This window comes from Heterodontus francisci, chromosome 47 (assembly GCF_036365525.1).
Source record: "Heterodontus francisci isolate sHetFra1 chromosome 47, sHetFra1.hap1, whole genome shotgun sequence".
In the NCBI taxonomy this organism is placed as follows: Eukaryota; Metazoa; Chordata; class Chondrichthyes; order Heterodontiformes; family Heterodontidae; genus Heterodontus; species Heterodontus francisci.
Window position 1 is genome coordinate 14,779,802 of NC_090417.1, and position 19,393 is coordinate 14,799,194.

Below are 19,393 nucleotides of genomic sequence, written 5' to 3' on the forward strand. Positions count from 1 at the left end.
TTTTGCTTGGATAAGTCAAGGACACGAGTGGAGTAAGATCATGCATCACCTTGTCACATGGCTTCACATTAAGATGTGGAAGATTTACACAGCGATAGGAGCCACGACAGGCCAAGCAAGGGTTATGCAATGTGATTTGTCGCCAGGTTTCTGAAATGTAAAGAGCTGCATTTCCATAGCACCTTTTTCAAACTCAGGACATCCCAAAGCACTTTACATCGAGGCGACAGGACAGAAACAGGCCATTCAGCCCAACAGTTATGCTGCAGGCAGGACTCCTCCTGTCTAACCCTAACTTCATCTCAACCTATCAGCATATCCTTCGTTTCCTTTCTTCCTCATGTGCTGATCTCGCTTCCCCTTAAAGGTTTCAATGCTATTTGTCTCAAGTGTTTCCTGTGGCAGCAAGTTCCATATTCTTGCCACTCTCTGGGTCAAGCCGATGAAATACTCTTTGAAATGTGGTCACTGTTGCTATGTTGGAAACGCTGCAGCCAATTTGCATGCAGCAAGATCCCACAAACTGCGATGTGATCATCAGTTTTTGTGATGTTGATTGAGGAATTAATATTGAACAGGACACTGGGGAGAATTCCCCAGCTCTTCTTCGAATTGGTCCATGGGATCTTTTACGTCCACCTGAGAGGGCAGACAGGACCTCGGTTTAATTTCTCATCCAAGAGTTGTAGATACTGTTTTGTGATCATTATCACTTGCACGTTGGAGAACACGTTGTCAATCCAGTGCCATGACAACTAAATCCAATTAATTGTAGTGCAGGGAATGTCAATCTCCACAGCTGAAGACTCATTTTGCAGGAGTTGAAATTTGCTTTGACGTGAAACTGGGATCTGATCAGAAGTTGAACTATTCCGAACCTATTCCAGTGAGTTTGATTTCTCCTGCCCCACATTCCCCTGTTCCATGGTTTGAAAGAATATTCATACCAGTCGGAGTGAAGATCACATTAAAGCAGTGATCGGTTTCATTGTGTTATCAGCCCAATGCCTTGACACCACATGAGAATCGATATTATAAGGAAAGCCGTTTACACTGTTAAAATAAGGGATGCAGAGTCAACCGGCAAGGGGCATATTTATTCATGATTGGCGATACTACTTTTGGCTGAACAATTTAAGGGACAGCCCTTTGGTTCAGCATTGTCGCATGGACAGGGACCAGTGGAATTGGGCAATGTTCCAAACCACTTCTTTGGTGGCACATATTACGTCCAAGAGCCATCTTACAAGCTGCTCAGAAGAACTTTACAACACTTAGCAATCTTTCTGGGAGCTGCTCTAACTGGATAGTGACAAAGCATGGATTGGCTGGTCTGGCCCATTGGGGATTCGGCAAAAGTCACAATGCTTTAAATTGTAAATTGTCATCTTGGAAAATCCCATAGCTGCACTGACCTGCTTTCCCCTGGAGTTGTAGGTCGTTGTTGGGTTCCTTGCCATTCTCCAGGCTTTCGATGAAGCGACACAACTGCACAATTTGTCCGAAGATTACCAAATGCTGTGGGGAGATTTGAGAGTAGGTGCTTCCCATCTTGGGTTTACCATGAGAACCTATTCAAGAGGGAACTTCCTTGAAATGGAACACCAGGGTGCAAATGAACCAGAGTGTGAAATGTTGAATGCCACAATGTTTGACTGAAGGGTTGTCGATTGCATTGTTCAGCCAGAAGGAGTCTCTAAAGCCATTAGAGCATTGCACCTGTCAGCCTTAGTCTGGGTGGCAAATTGAGGAGGAGGAGGACCAGCTGAATTGCTTATCTTTAATGCTCAACTTACTTAAAAATATGGTTATGTATTCTTTAAGGACTGGCATGAAAATTTGATTGCAGTTTGATGCATTACGCAAGTTAATCTGATGACTATGCCTGGAATTTGAGTGTAGCCGTCAAGGGTGTACTTGACAATGTTCTGGTGACAACCATAAATTTTGGACCTGACATCAATGTGTCCTTCACAGAGTGTATAAAACAGGATAACTGACAGAGGACAGAAGATTCGAGTGGAAAAAGTGATCAAGACACAAGATGATTCCAGCAACTTTCAAGCTCTGTGCAGCAATCTCTTACCAGCATTTCCGAACTCTGACAGGTAATTGGGAACAGTAACTATATCTATTTGTTTAATGGTAGCTGACGAGTAAAACTCTTATGTCTCACTCAATGATGGTCAACCAGTCTGGAAGCAAACAGCAGAATGTGAAAGGAGCTGGGAGGAATGGAGACTTTGAACTGGCTTTTGTGTTTGGATGTTTGAGGAACTCAAAAAACAAGGGATTCTGAAAAATTGTCCTTGCTTTTAAAAACAATGTACATGAATAATAAGAAAGCAGAAGCAGTGGTTGCTGCCCAATTAATTTGACAACTGGATTTACCCATAATTTTCCGCACACCATAGACTGTCTGTGGTATAGAACATTTAGCCTGAACACTGGGAAACCTTCCTGCATTTTAGAAAGTGGGTGTAAGGAGTTCAAGAAGTTTGGACTCTCCCACATCATTTCTTCAAACTGTTTCACTATTTTAATCACTCAAGAACCTCATTCTCCAACCTATTCAAATGTCACTTGGTCGGATCCAGATCCAGGGAGTGAACCGGCAGAAGTGTGTGTCTGCAATTCTCCAAACTCTTGGCCTCAATCATTCCAGTGTGGACATTTGGCAAGTGGAAACTAGGCATTTCCCCCATTGCAAAATAACATTAACTTGCCTTGTGCTGCCTTTAACTTAGACAGTTGAGAGGTGATCAAATCGAGGTCTTTAAAACAATAAAGAGATTCAATAACCGAGAGTGTATTTCCTGGTGGGGGAATTCAGAACGAGGGGGGCACAATCTTACACTTAGATTTAGGCCCTTCAAGAGTGAAATTAGAAAGCACTGCTTTACACAAAGGGTTGTGGAAATCTGGAAGTCTCTCCCTCTAAAGGGGGGCTCAACTGAAATGTTCACAGTTGACAAAGATACTTTTTTTAACGAGGTAATATGGATCAAACTCATATGGAGTTGAGGTACAGATCAGCCCTTTTCAAATAGAATAGTGGAATGGGATTGAGGGGCTGAATGGCCTCCTCCTATACAGAACCAACAGGTTCTGTTATGGTATATTTCGTTCGGTTTTGATTGAACTGTATCAAAGCCGGAAGGGCCAGCATCAAACCTCACCTCACTGGACCACGGACAGGCACATCCTGATTTGGATGTCGAGACATGTGCTGGTTCACCAAAGCAATCCCCAAAATGTTCCCCAGGCTGTATTACAAATATCACAACTTCAAAAAGGATGCTCAAAGTGACGAGAGGAAGCAGCATAACGTTAGCAGGCAGCTATGTTTCTGAGTTTGGATAAGGAGGATGGGCTGTTTGCATACACTGTTGGACAGTGTATGAGAGTATCAGGAGTGGCTGGATGTGTTGCAGTGGTAGTTCTTTTAGACTGTTGGAAGTTCCAAGCTCTGAGCTTAACAATTTAACACTTCTTCTTTTGGTCTCTAGGGTTGAGGCATACAGCAGTGGCAGCTCTGGGACACAAGCTGAATCATCTCAGGCTTCAGAATCAAGGGCTCAGCACATGGGTCAATCAGGTTCGCAGGAGGAGCTCCTTAATCAGTGAGTGTTTTTATATTTTCATATTTTTAATTCATTTGAAGTGTTTAACCGACGAAAACGTTCATAAACATGCAGAAAAACTAGGCAACATGAATAAATTTTTGCAGAATGAACAAGTAAGTGGTAAGTTAATCTCGAGTGTAAGGTCAGAACATAAACATCTTTGATAATGAGTCAATGGGACAGAGGTACAAAGGAATCAAGGGGGCCAGAGACACAAATCATTCAAAATAACAACACAACTTTAGAAGGTCATTGAAAAAAAACAAAGCTCTCAGCTTCATTTCTCGTGAGACAGAATTGAGAAGCAGAGAAGTCATGCTAAGCGCCTCGAAGCTTGGCTCGACCACTCTTGGAGCACTGTAAATAATTCTGGTCTGCATATTATTAAAAAGGTATAGAGGTACTGGAGAAGGAGCAAAAAAAGATTGACAAAGGATGATAACAGAACTGAGGGGTGATGCCTATCAGGAAAGACTGAACAGGCTGAGGTTCTTTTCTCCAGAAAAGAGAAAGCTGAGGGGTGACCTGAAAATGATGAAAGGGTTTGATAGGGTAGATGGAGAGGAGATGTTTCCACCTGCAGGGAAGATCAAAACCAGGGGCCATAACTGTGAGTTTCTCACGAATAAATCCAATAAAGATTCAGCAGAAAGTCCTTTACTCAGGGAGTGATGAGAATGTGAAACTTGTTGTCACAAGTAGTTCTGTTGAATAGTATAGATGCATGCAACGAGAAGCTGGATAGACACATGAAGGAGACAGGAATTGATGGCTATGTTGATAAGGTGAGATGAAGGGGATGGGAGGAAGCTCATGTGAAACATAAGTATATTTTATAGTTGGACCGAATTGTACGTTCTATGTAAATAATCAGAGTGATTTAGCCTACAATCTGGAGTAGAAAAGCTTGCACAATGTTGTAATTTGAGTCATAATCTGGAATGTGTAGATTCAACAGTAATATTTAAAAAGAAAAAAAATGTCGGAGCGTAGGAAAGGAGAAGGGGAGTGGGATGAATTGGATCGCTCTTTCACGATGGGCCTCATGGCCTTCTCCCATGCTCGAAGATTTCCCAGTCACTGTTGCACTCCCATCCCATCTGTTCATTTAGGAAGTTGAGCTGATTAAAATTAGTTCGATCGGTGCCACAAACACTCTCTGGTGCATAATCAGTTCAGGAATCTTTGGAGCTGTGTTTCGTAGTTAGTACTGAACAATAGAGGGAAACGTTTGTAAAGCTTAATGAGCGCTACTGGGGCAATTGCCACTTTGCTGCCCCAATCTTTCATCAGACACTCAGATCTGTCACTAATACCGAGCATTCTTGGACAATCCAAATGACACATTCACTCAGGGTCCCCCAGAGCAGGAAAATGAGGACGGACCATTCTTTTTTTGATTGGGATTCTCAAAGTAAAGGCTGGCCATCTGTTTTGCATCATTTTGTTTCGTTTTTCATCTCTCCTCCCGACCTCACCCCAAAATTAGGTTGTCGGCTTGAAGAGAAGCCGTATTCTGAGGCTGAGATGAGCTACGTGAAGCAAGGTGAGGAAGCACTGCACAAGTCCATCTCCATTCTTCAAGATTCAAGTGGATGGAAGACAGAGATTGAGGCAGTGAGTTCTGTTGTAATATTCTGATTCTGCGAATGTTGAAGACATTATCATGAAAGGAAGAATCAGTCAGAGCACACGTGAGATGTGACCTCTTTTAACTTAGTGAAGTGATACTGAAGTCACCACAAATCAAGGCCCCCCTTGTCTGTAATAAAAAAAAATTGGACAGAATTGTGAAATGCAATAAAAATCCTGACAGCCGAGTTCATAAAAACAAACTTAACTCGGGCAGTGATCATAAGCCAGAGCGGAGATGCTAATGAACTGAAATTCTTCACTCTATTCCACTCTGAATAGTGACAGCCCTGGCTGAAAGGAGTGGAATGTTAAGCTGATAGCTTTAGATGAAGAGTGCTGGGCGGCTCAAGTGGATCCATTAACTCCACCACAAAACAGTTGGGCTGAATGGCCTCATTCTTTGTGCTCTGGATTCAACATAATTTGAGACGACACTGCACTGGTCGTCAGCAAGTCTCCATGCCTAATGGTTTTCAACATGCTAAGCAGTTTCCTCCGGTAACCCCCTGAATCATCACCAAGTAAGCAGAGAGTCGAGTCAAGAGCTATTGCTGTCTGGGTCACTGGCACTCAAAATTCCAAAGTCAGCGTCAAGTATATCAGCAACAATCGTGCATGGTGAACAAGTTACCATGAAGCCATCCCAGCTCTCACAATGAAGGTTAGAGGTGAAGGTCTTAACTTCTTTTTCACACAAAGGGTAGTGGTGATCTGGAACTCTGGCCCAAAAGGTTATGGCTGCCGAAACAACTGCAGCTTCCAAGACTGAGAGAGATTTTTGGGGGGGGGGGGGGGGCGGGGGAAGGGCATCTAAGGATGTGGAACAAAGGCGGGTAAATCGAGTTAAAGGAGTAATTGAATGGTAGAGTCGGCGAGAGGAGATGAATGCCCTCTTCTTGTTGCTATTGTTGTTAATTGTGTGAAGAATTTACCATGTTGCATTTTTAACAGGCGAATGGTGATAAAGTGGTCAGTAAAATGTTTCCAGATATTGGCAAAGTGTTCAAGCTCGAAGTTGTGATGGACAAGCCGTCAGATTTACTCTACAGTGAACTGTTTGACAACGTCGAACAGATGGGAGAGTGGAACCCTAATCTTAAACAAGTGAAGGTATGACACGGCAGGGGCACATTCATCAAACATTTTAAACCAGATTTCCAAACTAGAATTGCACTGAAATAAATATCGCCTTTCATGGCTGTGGGAATACAATTAATTCTCCAATCACCTCCAAAGCAGTCATCCATACAAAGTTTCAAGGCAGTTCAACCCAGGTACCAGAATCAGCAGATGATCTGTGCGTATGATCAGATCTGTGTCCAAGTGGCAAAAATTGAATCACTCGCGCCCAAGTCAAAAATATATAATGGAAATACAAGTGGAATTCATATTCAGGTCATCATTGGAGAAAGTCTTTTCTATCCATCAGTTACGAATGCAGCACAGGTTAAAATTTGGGAGTAAAGAAATAAATGCACACTTGGGTATTGGCCACATTTTAGAGAATGGAGGAACCAGACCTCATGTCCTTTGGAGAAAGAAAGTTGTCATCCTTGCCCAGTCTGGCCTATGTGTGACTGCAGTTCCACACCCATGCAGTTGTCTCTTTGTGCCCTTTGTAGTGGCTTAGCTGGCCACTCAGTTGTGTCAAACCGCGACAAAGAGTTAGGGATGGGTAATGTAGCTTTGCCAGCAATGCCCAGGTCGAGAATGAATGAGAAAAAAAAGGTGGTTTGGCTCATTTGCATTTGGGATTTTTTCTCCTCTCTTTTGACCTTGCTCGGCCTCCCCCGACTGCCTCATCCCAGAAAGAATATTTTGTTAGTGACACCTTTGGACATTGTATTGGGCAATGTTGAAAGCTTCCAGCAAACTGTTTATCCATCGGGTCTTCTGCAAACACTGTAATACAGAACAAGTCCCAGTTTGTCGGCTTCCCCTCAAAGCTGCAGCACTGAGGTCTGGACTGCAAGTTCGTTTGCACAGGAACTGGGTAACTGCACTACAGTAAGGGCACCTTCAGAAAGAATTAAGGGATTTCAGTCAGATGGAGTGACGAGAAAAGCTGGAATTGTTCTCCTTAGACAGAGAAGGATATGGAGAGATTTAATCATGGCATTCAATATCATGAGGGGTTTTAAAAGTAAAATACTGCGGATGCTGGAAATCTGAAATAAAAACAAGAAATGCTGGAAATACTCAGCAGGTCTGGCAGCATCTGTGGAGAGAGAGAAACAGAGTTAACGTTTCGGGTCAGTGACCCTTCTTCAGAACAAGGGTTCTGATAAAGGGTTAACTCTGCTTCTCTCTCCACAGATGCTGCCAGACCTGCTGAGTATTTCCAGCATTTCTTGTTTTTATTTCATGATGGGTTTTGTCAGAGCAGCTCAGGAGAAACTGTTTCCACTGGTCAGAGGTCACAGATTCAGGTAATTGACAAAAGAACAGTGGGGGTAGGGAAAGGGAGATGAGCAGAATTTTTTGTTTTACACAGCAAGTTATTGTGATCTGGAACGCGCTGCCTGAAAGGGCAGTGGAAGCAAATTCATGAGTAACTTTCAAAAGGGAGTCGGATGAACACTTGAAGGGAAAAGTTTGCAGAGCTGCAGGGAAATTGTGGAGCTAATTGGACGGCTCTTTCAAAGAGCTGACACACAGACGATGCATGATTCAATGATTCCAACGATTCTCTCAGGCTGCAGCTTAGCTTTGCTCAAACAAGGCCTGTGACTGAAATCCAAGCTTAATTTTATCCTCTTCGACTCTCCCGAAACATCGTTTAGTGAAAAAAAAAATCATTTGAAATTTTCAGATCCTGAAAAAGATCAACAATGAAACAATGGTTACCCACGAGGTTTCCGCAGATACTGCAGGCAACATTGTCAGCCCAAGGGACTTTGTGACTGTGCGCTACTCCAAGAGACGTGGGTCCACTTGCTTCCTTGCAGGGATGTCCACCCACTGTGACATGATGCCCGAGCAGAATGGTTTTATAAGGTAAGACACTTTTCGAGACTAAAACATCTATCAACTGAGTGATCCCAGGAGATGGGAAAAGGTCGTGAAGAGTTAAAATAATTTTTGATAAATATATTAGACAGACATTAAATATTCCACATCCAGATGCTCATTTACACATCTGGATATTGGGAGCATGTTGTGGTCCCTCCCCTTTCCAATTCAGAATTAAAGGATACAGATATCCCCGCCATCTGCTATTCTGGTCTCCTGCTTTCAATTTGAGGAAGCGTTGCTGTCAGCTCGCTGTATTTATTATTTTGAAGTTGAATTTGCAGCCCCAGAACCCTCTGAGATATCGGCACTCCCGTAGTTCTGGCCTCTTGAGCAAACTGGATTTTAATGGCTCCACCATTGCTCGCTATGCGTTCAGTCGTCTCGGCCCCAAGCTCTGGAATACTCTCCCTACACCACTTCACTTTCCTCCTTTGAAAGCACGCCCTAAAATCTACCTCTTGACCAAGATTTTGGTCATCTGACCTAATACTTCTTTATGTGACTCAGTGTCGTATTTTGTTTTATAATGTCCCTGTGAAGCACTTTGGGTCATTTTATGATGTTAAAGGTGCAATATAAATATAAGTTGTTGTCAGAACCAGTCATTACATTGAGTTGTCACAGGGCTAATCCTTTCCGGAATTTCAGCATCACGCCTTGAAGAGTTCTTCGTAAGGGGCAATTTCATATTTGTGGCCCTTCATTTCATGGATTGTATTTGCAAGCATCTTGTCCCATGAGACACAGGTCACGTCGTGTTATACTCCCGTCATCGCACTGTCAATCTGCTTCTCGTTTCTCCTCCCACTAGACTGGCTGGTAGTACCAGCTTCGGACATGGGTACTGCTTTTATTAGTTTGCCCCATTGCTTACACAATCCAGCCCCCAACTCAGCTTACACCGTGTTACCTACCCTGAGTCACTGTCGTTTCAGCTGACTACCTCCTAATTTGCTCCAAATTCTTTTCACCCATCACCCCTGTGCCTGTTGTCCTATATTAACTCTCCGTCGGGCAAATTCTCAATTTTAACATTCTCATGCTTGTTTTCAAACCCCTGATTGGCCCTTGCCTCCTCCCTCTGGCTGTAATCACCTCCAGCCCCACAACCCTCTCACATCTCTGCACTCCTCCAATTATGACCTTATACATTCCCAGTTACCAATGCTCCACCATTGACAGCCGTGCCTTCTGGTGCCTGGGCCCGAAGCTCTGGATTTTCCTCCCTAAACCTCTCCACCTCACTTTCCTCCTTAAAACCTTACCCCTTCCACCAAGCTCTTGGTCACCCCTCCTAATATCTTCTGATGTGGTTCATGGCCACATTGAGTTTCATAATGCTCCTTTGAAACGCATTGATGTGTTTCACTCCGTTAATGGGACGAATTAAAAGCATTTAGTCAGCTTCAGGCTAGAGAAAGGACAAATACTGATCAGGACACCCGAGCCAAGAAACAATACAGAAGGAAAGCTAACGTCCAAGTTTGTCTTCTCAATGCAGCAATTAGGGATAACGACATGCCTTACACAATCACCACATATTCTGTTGCCACGTGGCTTACATATGCACTTTTGTTACTTTACAACATCCAGTTCAAATTTATTGACTTGTTCTACTTGCAGGGCTGAGAATGGACCTACTTGCATTGTGCTCCGTCCCTCAGCAGATGACCCAAATAAGACCAAGTTCACCTGGCTTCTGAGCGTGGATCTGAAGGCAAGTCAGCTTAGCATAAGAGGTTAACTGCTCTGTGTTTTGATTTAAGTACACATGTGCAAAACTTTGACCTCCCCAAGAATTGAAAAATGGACAGGAGCAAGAGCCAGGCAGCAGGCCGATGGAAAAGAAACTATTTTCTGTGTGACTGCTTAATTAGTCAAGGCAGCCAGACAATTTGCAGCCTCCATCCAGGCTTTTGCGGTTAATAGGCTGACATCTTTAACTGCACGTGAAGTGTTCAGCATTGAACGGTGCATGTGAGGAGGCTCGACTGATGAGTTTAACTTGAAGTGGGGCAAGAGGAGATGCAGGGAAGTAACAATACCAACTTGGAGGATTACATCACAAGGAAAGGTGTTAGCTTGTATTCCCTTGAATATTTGAAGATGAAAGGGTAATCTAATCCAAGTACTATTAAAAGGATTTGCTCAGATATGCACAGAGAAACTGTGGCGGAACAGTGGCGCAGTGGTTAGCACCGCAGCCTCACAGCTCCAGGGACCCGGGTTCGATTCTGGGTACTGCCTGTGCGGAGTTTGCAAGTTCTCCCTGTGACCGCGTGGGTTTTCGCCGGGTGCTCCGGTTTCCTCCCACAGCCAAAGACTTGCAGATGATCGGTAAATTGGCCATTGTAAATGGCCCCTCGTGTAATTCGGTGGTGAGGAATATGGGATTACTGTAGGGTTAGTATAAATGGGTGGTTCTTGGTTGGCACAGACTCGGCGGGCCGAAGGGCCTGTTTCAGTGCTGTATCTCTTTAAAAAAAAAACTATTTACTTAAGAGCAAGGAGACATAATCTTAAAATTACAGCCACAATATGGGGGAAGCAAAAGCAAGACCCTTTTTTCCCCAACAAAGCAAAGTAGAAATCTGGAGCTCCCTATGCAAAAAAATGCTTGGGCAATTGGTGCTTATAAAAGTGTCTGTCAGCTCCCCCTCTTTGCTGAAAATTCTTGGGAACACAGCTTCAAGCATGGTCCAGTGAAGTCGCCCATTCAGACCAAAAGTGTCAAACACTCTTGCTGCAATGGATTTAAAGTTAAAGGCTCTGATCTCATCTTCCTCATTCTGGCACGAGCCGTGGCCAACATTTGCCCATCCCTCATTGCCGAGAAGATAATGGCGATTGACCTTTGTGAACCGCTGCATTCCACGGGGTGAAGGTACAGCCACAGTACTGTTACATCAGGGGTTCCAGTAATTTCACCTTGCGATGAGGAAGGAACGGAGATATAACTCCACGTCCGGATGCTTGGAGGTGATGATGCTCCCATGCACTGGCCCATGGGGTGGTGGAAAAAGTGTCAATTGTAACTTTAGGCAGGGAATTGGCGAAATACTTGAAGGGGAGACATTTGCAGGGCTGTGAGAAAGAGTAGTGGAGTGGAATTAATTGGAAGATTTAGCCCCCTTCTGCACTGTCACATTTTAAAACAACAGGGAAACACTCATACACATACCATCCATTCATCCTGTCTTTTGTCAGTGCGAAGAGCTTTTTCTTCAATAGCTAACCGATTCAATAATATTTTCCTTTGCTATTTTAGGGCTGGTTGCCTAAGTCTCTCATCGACCAAGTTCTTTCCCAAACCCAAGCAGACTTTGCTCAACACCTGCGTTGTCACATGGATTCTAACAGTGCTGCACCTACTTTCTGAAACAGGCGACGTTCATCAATGTTCAAGATTCCAGCTCAAAAGAAACTTTTTTAATGATAAATGTCATCCGGCTCCAAGAAAATTTTGAAATTTGCGACCAGTTGCAACTATCCTCTCGGGCACAGAAAGCAACTTTTAACTTCTGAAATCTTGCACTTTCAAAAATCATTGGTGTTTGATCTGAGACAATATTTAAAGCAGTTGCATATATTATTTTTGTACTGATCCCAAGGGAAGATTGTTAGTGAAATTAAAAGAAATATTTTGGCCCTCCCCGCCAGCTTTCCCAGGTCAGATGCATAAATAGGTTAGAGACAGAATGTTAGCCTCCACCCACCCCGCTTGAGATAAAACTCAAAGCACAGATTCCCCAAAACGTATTTTCCATTAGCCATGTCATCCCCTTGTGGATTGAGTTCAGGTGAGATTGCTCTTTTTCTGGACCCCCATTTGATGCGGACTTGGATCTCATTGGTAACCAAGTTCACACTGACCCAAGCAGTTAAAAACTAGTACAAGTTTTGATCCTTGTGGTCAAGGGAGCATTGAAGGTTCCATCCCGAAGAGGTGAAATGATCCTCTTTTCACACTCTGCCCTGCTGCATTTGTTTATGCAGAATTCCCTTGAATCGAGAGAAATGGTGGCCCCATCATTATCAAGCAAGCCTTGGCAGATCAGCCAAGTCCCTGTGTCCCTGACACAGCCAGACCTTTGTTTGATTAGAGCTGGCTCCTCAGAACCTGGAGACAAACTCTTGTGCTTAATGCATTAGGGTGGGGAGGGGGGAAGCTAAATATTTTAATTTTTTCTCTTTTGCCTCTTTGCCCTTGATCATTACAGGCTGTGCTTCACAAAGGCTGCTGAGGCATCCAGACAGCACTGGGCCAATCGGAGCACAGAAACAAACGTTCTTGGGCTTTGCGCCTCCTCGTTCGCCCTGCAGTGAAGACAAAACTCAAAACGCAAGCTGACTTGTGTGACCAAGAGCAGGTGCAAACCCAGAACAACAGAACTGGTATCTGAGAATGCAATGACTTGCCTCAATTCGACTTGCTCCTTCATTTCTCAGTGCTTGATCTTGCACCAGATGCTGACTGATACACAGCACCTGCCAACAACTTGGTTTTTGCTTTACATCTCCAGTGTTGAAAGGTTCTCTTTTGACTCCTTAATCAGCTATTACAGAAACAACAAGCAAAGACAGGTCAACTGAGTCGAGGTACAGATCAGCCACAATCTAATGAACAGCAGAGCAGGCTTTGGGGACTCAAAGTCTACTCCTGTTCCGAAAAGATTGATGCCCATTATATACTGACTTTAAGAAGCAACGTTTGCAGAGCTATCTCCAGCTGCCTGCAAAGACAGTAGTCCAGATGCAATCCCAATCTCTCTGTTCCACAAGTAGTACAAATCTGGGATGCACAGGTTAACCACTACATTAACAGCTCAAGCAGCCCATTCGGCTCAAGTGGTGTGTGCTTGTGTTCCGACTTGACACTATCCTCTTCCCATCCAGCTTCATCTCACCCGAACAAACAGCGGTTTAAGCTTTATATCAATCCTGTACTTAAGGTATGAAAAATTCCCAATGACAAACAGCACAGCTATGAAATTGATAGGTTACTTGGCCAAAAAGACTTTCTCAGATGGAAGTATGGTACCATTGAGACTTTGCACCATTTGTGTGTATATACATATATATATTTTCCAGTTCGTGTATTTAAAATTAAGTATTTATCACATTCACGTTGCTATTTATTGATGTTAAAGATGTCCAGCAAAAAGTACACTGCAGAGAAAGTGCAGTTCAATTTGTATTTATTACTCATTTTCAATAAATTTCCACATTTAGCACCATGAAAATCCTTCTCAAAACTAGAAACTTTGTTAAGTGTTGCAGAGAAATGTTTACCCACAGGTAGTCTAACAAATGGTGCAAGTTTTCAGCCTGATGGCAGTCTTGCTGAGATGGGGTGTTGCAGAGATGTACAAGACAGTTAAACGGCTAAGTCACAGAAAGACAGCACCAACAGGCTCAAACATGGGAAAGGCAAGTTCAGGGCAACAAGTGTTGTCTCACATGGACGATGCAGCTTACCAAGGGGAGTGGAGGAGATCAGAACACTGGATCAAGATCAAACAGGTTTCAGGTTCATCCAGCAGAATCTTTGACATTTGTTTTCCCAAATGTTCTTCCCTTTCTTTCCTAATGACACTGTAGATTGCTGGGGTTGGGTTCCACAAACAGCCCTCTGCTGCCTTTGCCTTATCCATTCTTCATGTCAGTCTCCCTGCTAAGAGGCTGTGCGCTATTTGGCAATGAGTAATTACTTCTCAGTTGGCTTCAAAGCACAGCCATCCAGCAGATCTCATTTTCCCCCTCTCTATCCCCAACTGTGTCCCAATTACCCAGTAGGCCAAGATCAGCTAATTGAGAGCAGTGCACGAATTAAACCTGGCGATTTCTGTTCTACACCAGGCAATTTAGCTCACCAACTCAACCTCACCAACTCACTCACTTGACTTGCAGCTCCAATTGCAGCACTCCCCGTCTCCTGAACCTCAATGCATCTGTTAGTCATGCCTCATTCAAGCTGCCCTCTCCCCTTCAGCCGACATTTAGCTTGACTGAACGTCAGCTCCCCCATTAAGTCTCCCCTTAACACCTCCAATTCCCCTGGACATGAACCATACCATGAATTTTACCCACCACCACCACCCCCCCATATACCCGGCAAACTGCTTGTTCTCATCAACAAGACACAAACACCTCCGACCTTAAACTGGCTACAGCCTGGACATTCTAGGTTGGACCCAAACAAGGTTACTGACAGCAGCACCATTAACTCGTTCAATCTGATTCGGGCACCTCTTTCTCTTGATTTATAGAACCTTGCCCCAGATTGAAATCAGTCATTATTCTGGGAGATTTGTGTGAAGCATCGATCAGGTCCAACACTGAAATTAGCAAATTGCTAACTGCAAAATGTCACGGTTCTCAGAGCAAGACTGCACCGGTCTGATTTGTTCACAAATTTAAAAAATACATCAATGGGAACACACAAAGTTACTATTCAAGCTTTGGGTCTGAGCATCCTCACTTAATGCCAAAAGACTTGCAGGTTGATAGGTAAATTGGCCATTAGCAATTGCCCCTAGTATAGGTAGGTGGTCGGGAAATATAGGGACAGGTGGGGATGTGGTAGGAATATGGGATTAGTGTAGGATTAGTATAAATGGGTGGTTGATGGTCGGCAGACACGGTAGGCCGAAGGGCCTGTTTCAGTGCTGTATCTGTAAACTAAACTAAACTAATATTGGTCAGGAGAGTTGTGCTGCCAATTTCTCTGCCCCTTTGCACCATCATTCTTCTCAACTCCAATTCATTGATCTTTCCCCCAAACTTTTATTTGGCAAGTATGAAGAATGGATTAGCTGACAGAAAAGCATGGACAACTCCCACACATCTGGGAAACGGCAAGCGGACAGATCCAATTTCAACACAAACTGACATCAAAACAGTTTATTACAACCAGAAAAGAAACTACTTTCCTCAGCAGGACGGAATAAACGGAATTCTACAAATATCCATCCCCAGCCCAATTTAAAAAGTGGGGGCTGCCTTTTGTAGCAAGCAGTAACTCAGCTTCATTGGGCAAATGTCTGTGACAGAAGACACAAAGCCAAACAAGAAAGAGATTTGAAAAAAAAACTTAAATATGGAAATGGTCAGGGAGATGAGTGAAAACCTACAAGCGCATTGATGAACCCAAGAGAAATTGCGGTGACAATTAACAGAGTGAAAGCAGAAACTTGCCAATCTCATGCCTCTTCTCCAAAAATGAGAGCAAATACACAGCACAATTTCATTCACGCATGTAAAATACAGACATCAATTCCAACTTTTATTACAGGAGAATGACATCAAAATACAAAACTTCTTTGAGCACACCCAAATTTGTCCCATGGGGCTTTGTCAGGCTGCTGTCCTGCGACTGTGAATCCACCTTTCTTGCGTAAGCATCCAGTTACATTTGCGGGCCACGGAGACAGACAATGCTTTTGCAGCACACAGTTCTATCGAACGTTGTGCAGCTTCTCAATCACTTGTTGTTTGTTCTGATACAGAATTGAGCTGAAGTTTAGAATTCTCCTTTATTGAGCAGTGAGTGAAGTGGCGTATGCTGGTTAGGATTCCGAGAAGCAGCAACTTCTGTGCCAGTGAGATGCCAAGGTGATCAATTCAAGGCACTTAAAAGCACAGGACCCATTCAATACAGAGAATATGCCACTGGTACTTAACTAGCGTTCAACTTCACAATATGGGAAATGCAACGTCACAAGATGGAAATCATGTGTTACGAGACTTGGGTTGTTGGTAGGAGTAGAGATCAAGTAAAAGAACTGAACTTGGCAACTGTACACCATATGACTTACATGTGTATGGAGATAACTGGCAATGGCAGCAGGTCGTACATTAATGGCCGACTTCCGGGGTTGGCTCACCTCAACCCAAGTCGAGTGAAATTGTTCTGACATGACTCCAAGGTTGGATGAGCCCACATGACAGTCCACGGTTCAAGTATCACTTCAATTAAACATAGCTGCCCACAATCTTTTGAGCTACTTCTCAGGTTCCAGGGTTTGTTTCAGTTAAAAGGGAGTTAGGGCTCCCATGGAGGGCTTCGCCTCCCATCGACTTCTCCTTCGGCGTGGTAAAGTATGTCTGCCAGTGTGTGTTCCACCACAGCATACCAGCCCATGTCACTTATCTGCACATTAAACAAAGACAAAACAGGATACAGTTAAGTGCTGGAAGCTCTGGAAAACTGCAACAGGAGCTTGCAACGTCTTGATGGGTTTTTGGTTCCATTTTAGGGGATGGACTTCCATACACAGTCTACCATAAAAAGTTAGAAGCTGATACCAGCAATAATGTTAAAAGGGAGTATGATAGGTACTTGAGGATAAGGAACTTCGAGGGTTCGTGATGAAGAGAGGGGATTTGGGATGAAGTATGACTCTTATCGAGAGCCAACACACGCACAATGGGCTGAATGGCCTCCTACTCTTCTATAAGTTTATATTGCACAGCTGGTCAAGAGGAGAAAATAACTTGCATGAATACAGTACCTTGCACGATCTCGAAGCATTCCAAAATAAATGGCCAATGACTGTTCAAGTGCAGGTACTGTTGCAATGTCGGAAACATGGCAGCCAAGTTGCACACAGCAAGATCCCACAAACACCAATGAGAGAAATGACCAGATAATCTGCTCCAGTGCTGTGGGTTGAGGGGTAAATATTGGCCTCGATACTGTGAGAGTTCCCCTCCTCCTCTTATCACACCAGAGGATCTTCCACGCCCACCTCGTGGGCAGATGCATCCTCAGTGTTCCATCAGCAGACAATGTAAAGCACTGTTCGAATCTTATTAAAAATTGCTGAGGCTGAAAATCCAAAAACCCTCCCGCAAAACGCTGCAAATCCACAGGGCTGTCAGTGTTGGCGAAGAGAAAAGGCGTGCAGCCCAGGTCACAGAAGTTCATCAATTTCAGCATTCATTCCTGGTTTTAAAACACGTAGTAAACAAAATATTACAAGAACTGAGCAGGTTTACCTTCATTTGCATTACTTACAGGTTTGAATGGAATGTCTTTTGGAGGATACTTGAAATTTGGCCCAAAGTTGATTGATACCTGAAAAAGATCAGACCCAAAAGTGAACTGTAAGCTTCACCTGAAGATGTCTCAATTAGCGGAGTGCCTGCTAAACATTACAGTAGATTCAACAGTCCCTCAGCACAGATTCAGAGCGAGAACTAAATCAAAATTCATTCCAATTCCCCCTTTCTAACATACAGGGTTAATGTTGCTCAAATTCAGCAACTGATTCAACTGAAATTCTTAAACATTGAAACTCAAATCTAACAGCTGGCACAAAAACCTGTTAACCTGCCTACTGAAAACCTATTAATTCCATGTTGCTTTCTTTATGAGTATATTATGTTTCCCTATCACCACTCCCTCCATCTCTTCCAATTTTTCTTCATTGCCCACATCACCAAGCTAGAAATCGGTGACAGACTCCCAAAGGAAGTGTCTATCATACCTCTCATCTTTCATTTAATCCTCTATTTCCAAGCTTCAGAATGAGGTCCTCCCATCCTGCCCAACAGCAATGCAGAGTATAGGTACTGTGCAATACTGCGTCCCCACAGCCTTCCAGCAGCTTTCAACCCAGAGACAATACAAGAGACAGAGGAAACATGAAACAGGTGAAAAAGAACGGAGGACTTCAATCGAAGACAGACACATCAGGCTCCATGCTGGTGAGGACAGAAACTGCAAGGAACTGCCTTGTGCACATGGCTGGTTCCCTGGGTTTTTTGATCACGGTGACTTATCTCACGAACAGATGAAGGAGTGGTGGGACAGAGAAATTGGACCATTATAGATGATCAATGCTAAAATACATTGGTGGGAGAAAGTGGGAAAAATCAGCAACACCTTGTTGAGCTTCCACAGCTGTACTTACTGTGCAGTTCTTGTACAAAGAAATTGCAGGATGATACACACCAGCATACACATCTTCATAGGCAGTTCCCTCACTATCTCCGTTCTTATAAAATATCATCTGATCAATAAAAGAAAAGATGTTTTCGCGAGTTTGCCAAGGCATCAGTTATTCAAAGACCAATGTCTAAGAACTGGACAGAAACCAAGAGTCAATGAAACTCAAGTTCTTGCAATGATCTAGACAGTGAACAATGTATAAACCTTTATTTCTAATGGCACCTTGCACAGTCTCTGGACGTCTCGACAGCCCAGCAAGTACTTTCTTTGAAGTACAGGTTAAATGCCTGCGACCCGACCCGAACCGAACCTGACTGGACCCAACGGGCTCGGGTCAGGTCAGGTCGGGTCGGGCCGGGTCCGGGTTGGACACACAAACTAAGAATTGCATTTTGCTCTGCAACTAAGTGTTATAAGTAAAAGAAAAACCGACCTGAGCTGGGAGTCCAAGACATCAAGGAGGGAAACTCAAGAGTGCGCAGTGAGCGTCTGTATGACGTCATCGTGCTCATGTTGCAGCTTCCTGCAGTTGCAAGGTAAGTAACGGGAACATTCCGATGGTTGGGTCGGGTGTGGGAAAAAAATGGAGGGGCTTGGGCCGGGTCAGGCTCGGGTCCGGGTCGGGTTTTTTTCCCCTGACCTGAGCAGGCCTTTAGTACAGGCGATGTTCCAACATGTGAAATGCGGCAGCCAACATAGGCATAGCAAGATCCCACAAACAGCAATGAAATAATGGCTTTTAATCTGCTTTTAGTGATCTTGGTTGAAGAAGAAATATTGACCGAAGGCACCAGGAGAACTCTATCATATTACAGTAATACCATGGGATCTTTTGTGCGCGCCTGAGGGAGCAGGCATGGCCTCGGTTTAAATTCTCGTCCAAAAGGCAGTGTAGTACCCGTTCAGTACTGAAGTGAGGTGTGAGCCTGATTCTGCATTCCAGTCTCTGGAGTAGGATTTGAACCCATGACCTTCTGACTCAAGAAGCCAGACGACTCCTGACTGAGCCACGACTGACACCTGATCAGAAGTTGCAGCTTTCAGGCTTTGTTCACTCTGAGCCAAAGCCAGGGTGTGACATTACAGTTGGCTTGTGCACAGTTCCAACTCCCAATTTCACTCCTATTGTGGTGCATATGCACGTCCTTGATGAGGACTGGAT

General features: G+C 43.9%; 2 protein-coding genes across 5 annotated transcripts in view; one reads left to right on the forward strand and one right to left on the reverse strand.

Moving 5' to 3' along the window:
* The first annotated feature begins 2,025 nt into the window (after positions 1-2,025).
* Positions 2,026-11,655, forward strand: star (steroidogenic acute regulatory protein). The gene is made up of 7 exons (XM_068023371.1): positions 2,026-2,108; positions 3,510-3,623; positions 5,116-5,243; positions 6,213-6,371; positions 8,074-8,258; positions 9,900-9,993; positions 11,545-11,655. Exons 1-7 carry the CDS (start codon positions 2,045-2,047, stop codon positions 11,653-11,655), a joined length of 855 nt encoding a protein of 284 aa, XP_067879472.1. The 5' UTR covers positions 2,026-2,044.
* A 1,802-nt stretch (positions 11,656-13,457) lies between these two features.
* The window catches only part of ash2l (ash2 like, histone lysine methyltransferase complex subunit), a 46,368-nt gene continuing 40,432 nt past the window's right edge, over positions 13,458-19,393 (reverse strand). For all 4 annotated transcript variants that reach the window (XM_068023278.1, XM_068023275.1, XM_068023276.1 and 1 more), the window contains 3 exons: positions 18,194-18,292; positions 17,296-17,355; positions 13,458-16,428 (listed from right to left, as the gene is read on the reverse strand). In XM_068023278.1, coding sequence (XP_067879379.1) covers positions 16,321-16,428; positions 17,296-17,355; positions 18,194-18,292 — 267 coding nt within the window. In that variant the 3' untranslated portion in view covers positions 13,458-16,320. The remainder of the gene's footprint in view (positions 16,429-17,295; positions 17,356-18,193; positions 18,293-19,393) is intronic.

Bases quoted from the DNA above. Each gene is read 5' to 3' on its own strand.
- star (XM_068023371.1), top strand. From the start codon at position 2,045: ATGATTCCAGCAACTTTCAAGCTCTGTGCAGCAATCTCTTACCAGCAT. The intron at 8,259-9,899 runs GTAAGACACTTT...TTCTACTTGCAG, and splicing joins GAGCAGAATGGTTTTATAAG to GGCTGAGAATGGACCTACTT. The intron at 9,994-11,544 runs GCAAGTCAGCTT...TTGCTATTTTAG, and splicing joins TTCTGAGCGTGGATCTGAAG to GGCTGGTTGCCTAAGTCTCT.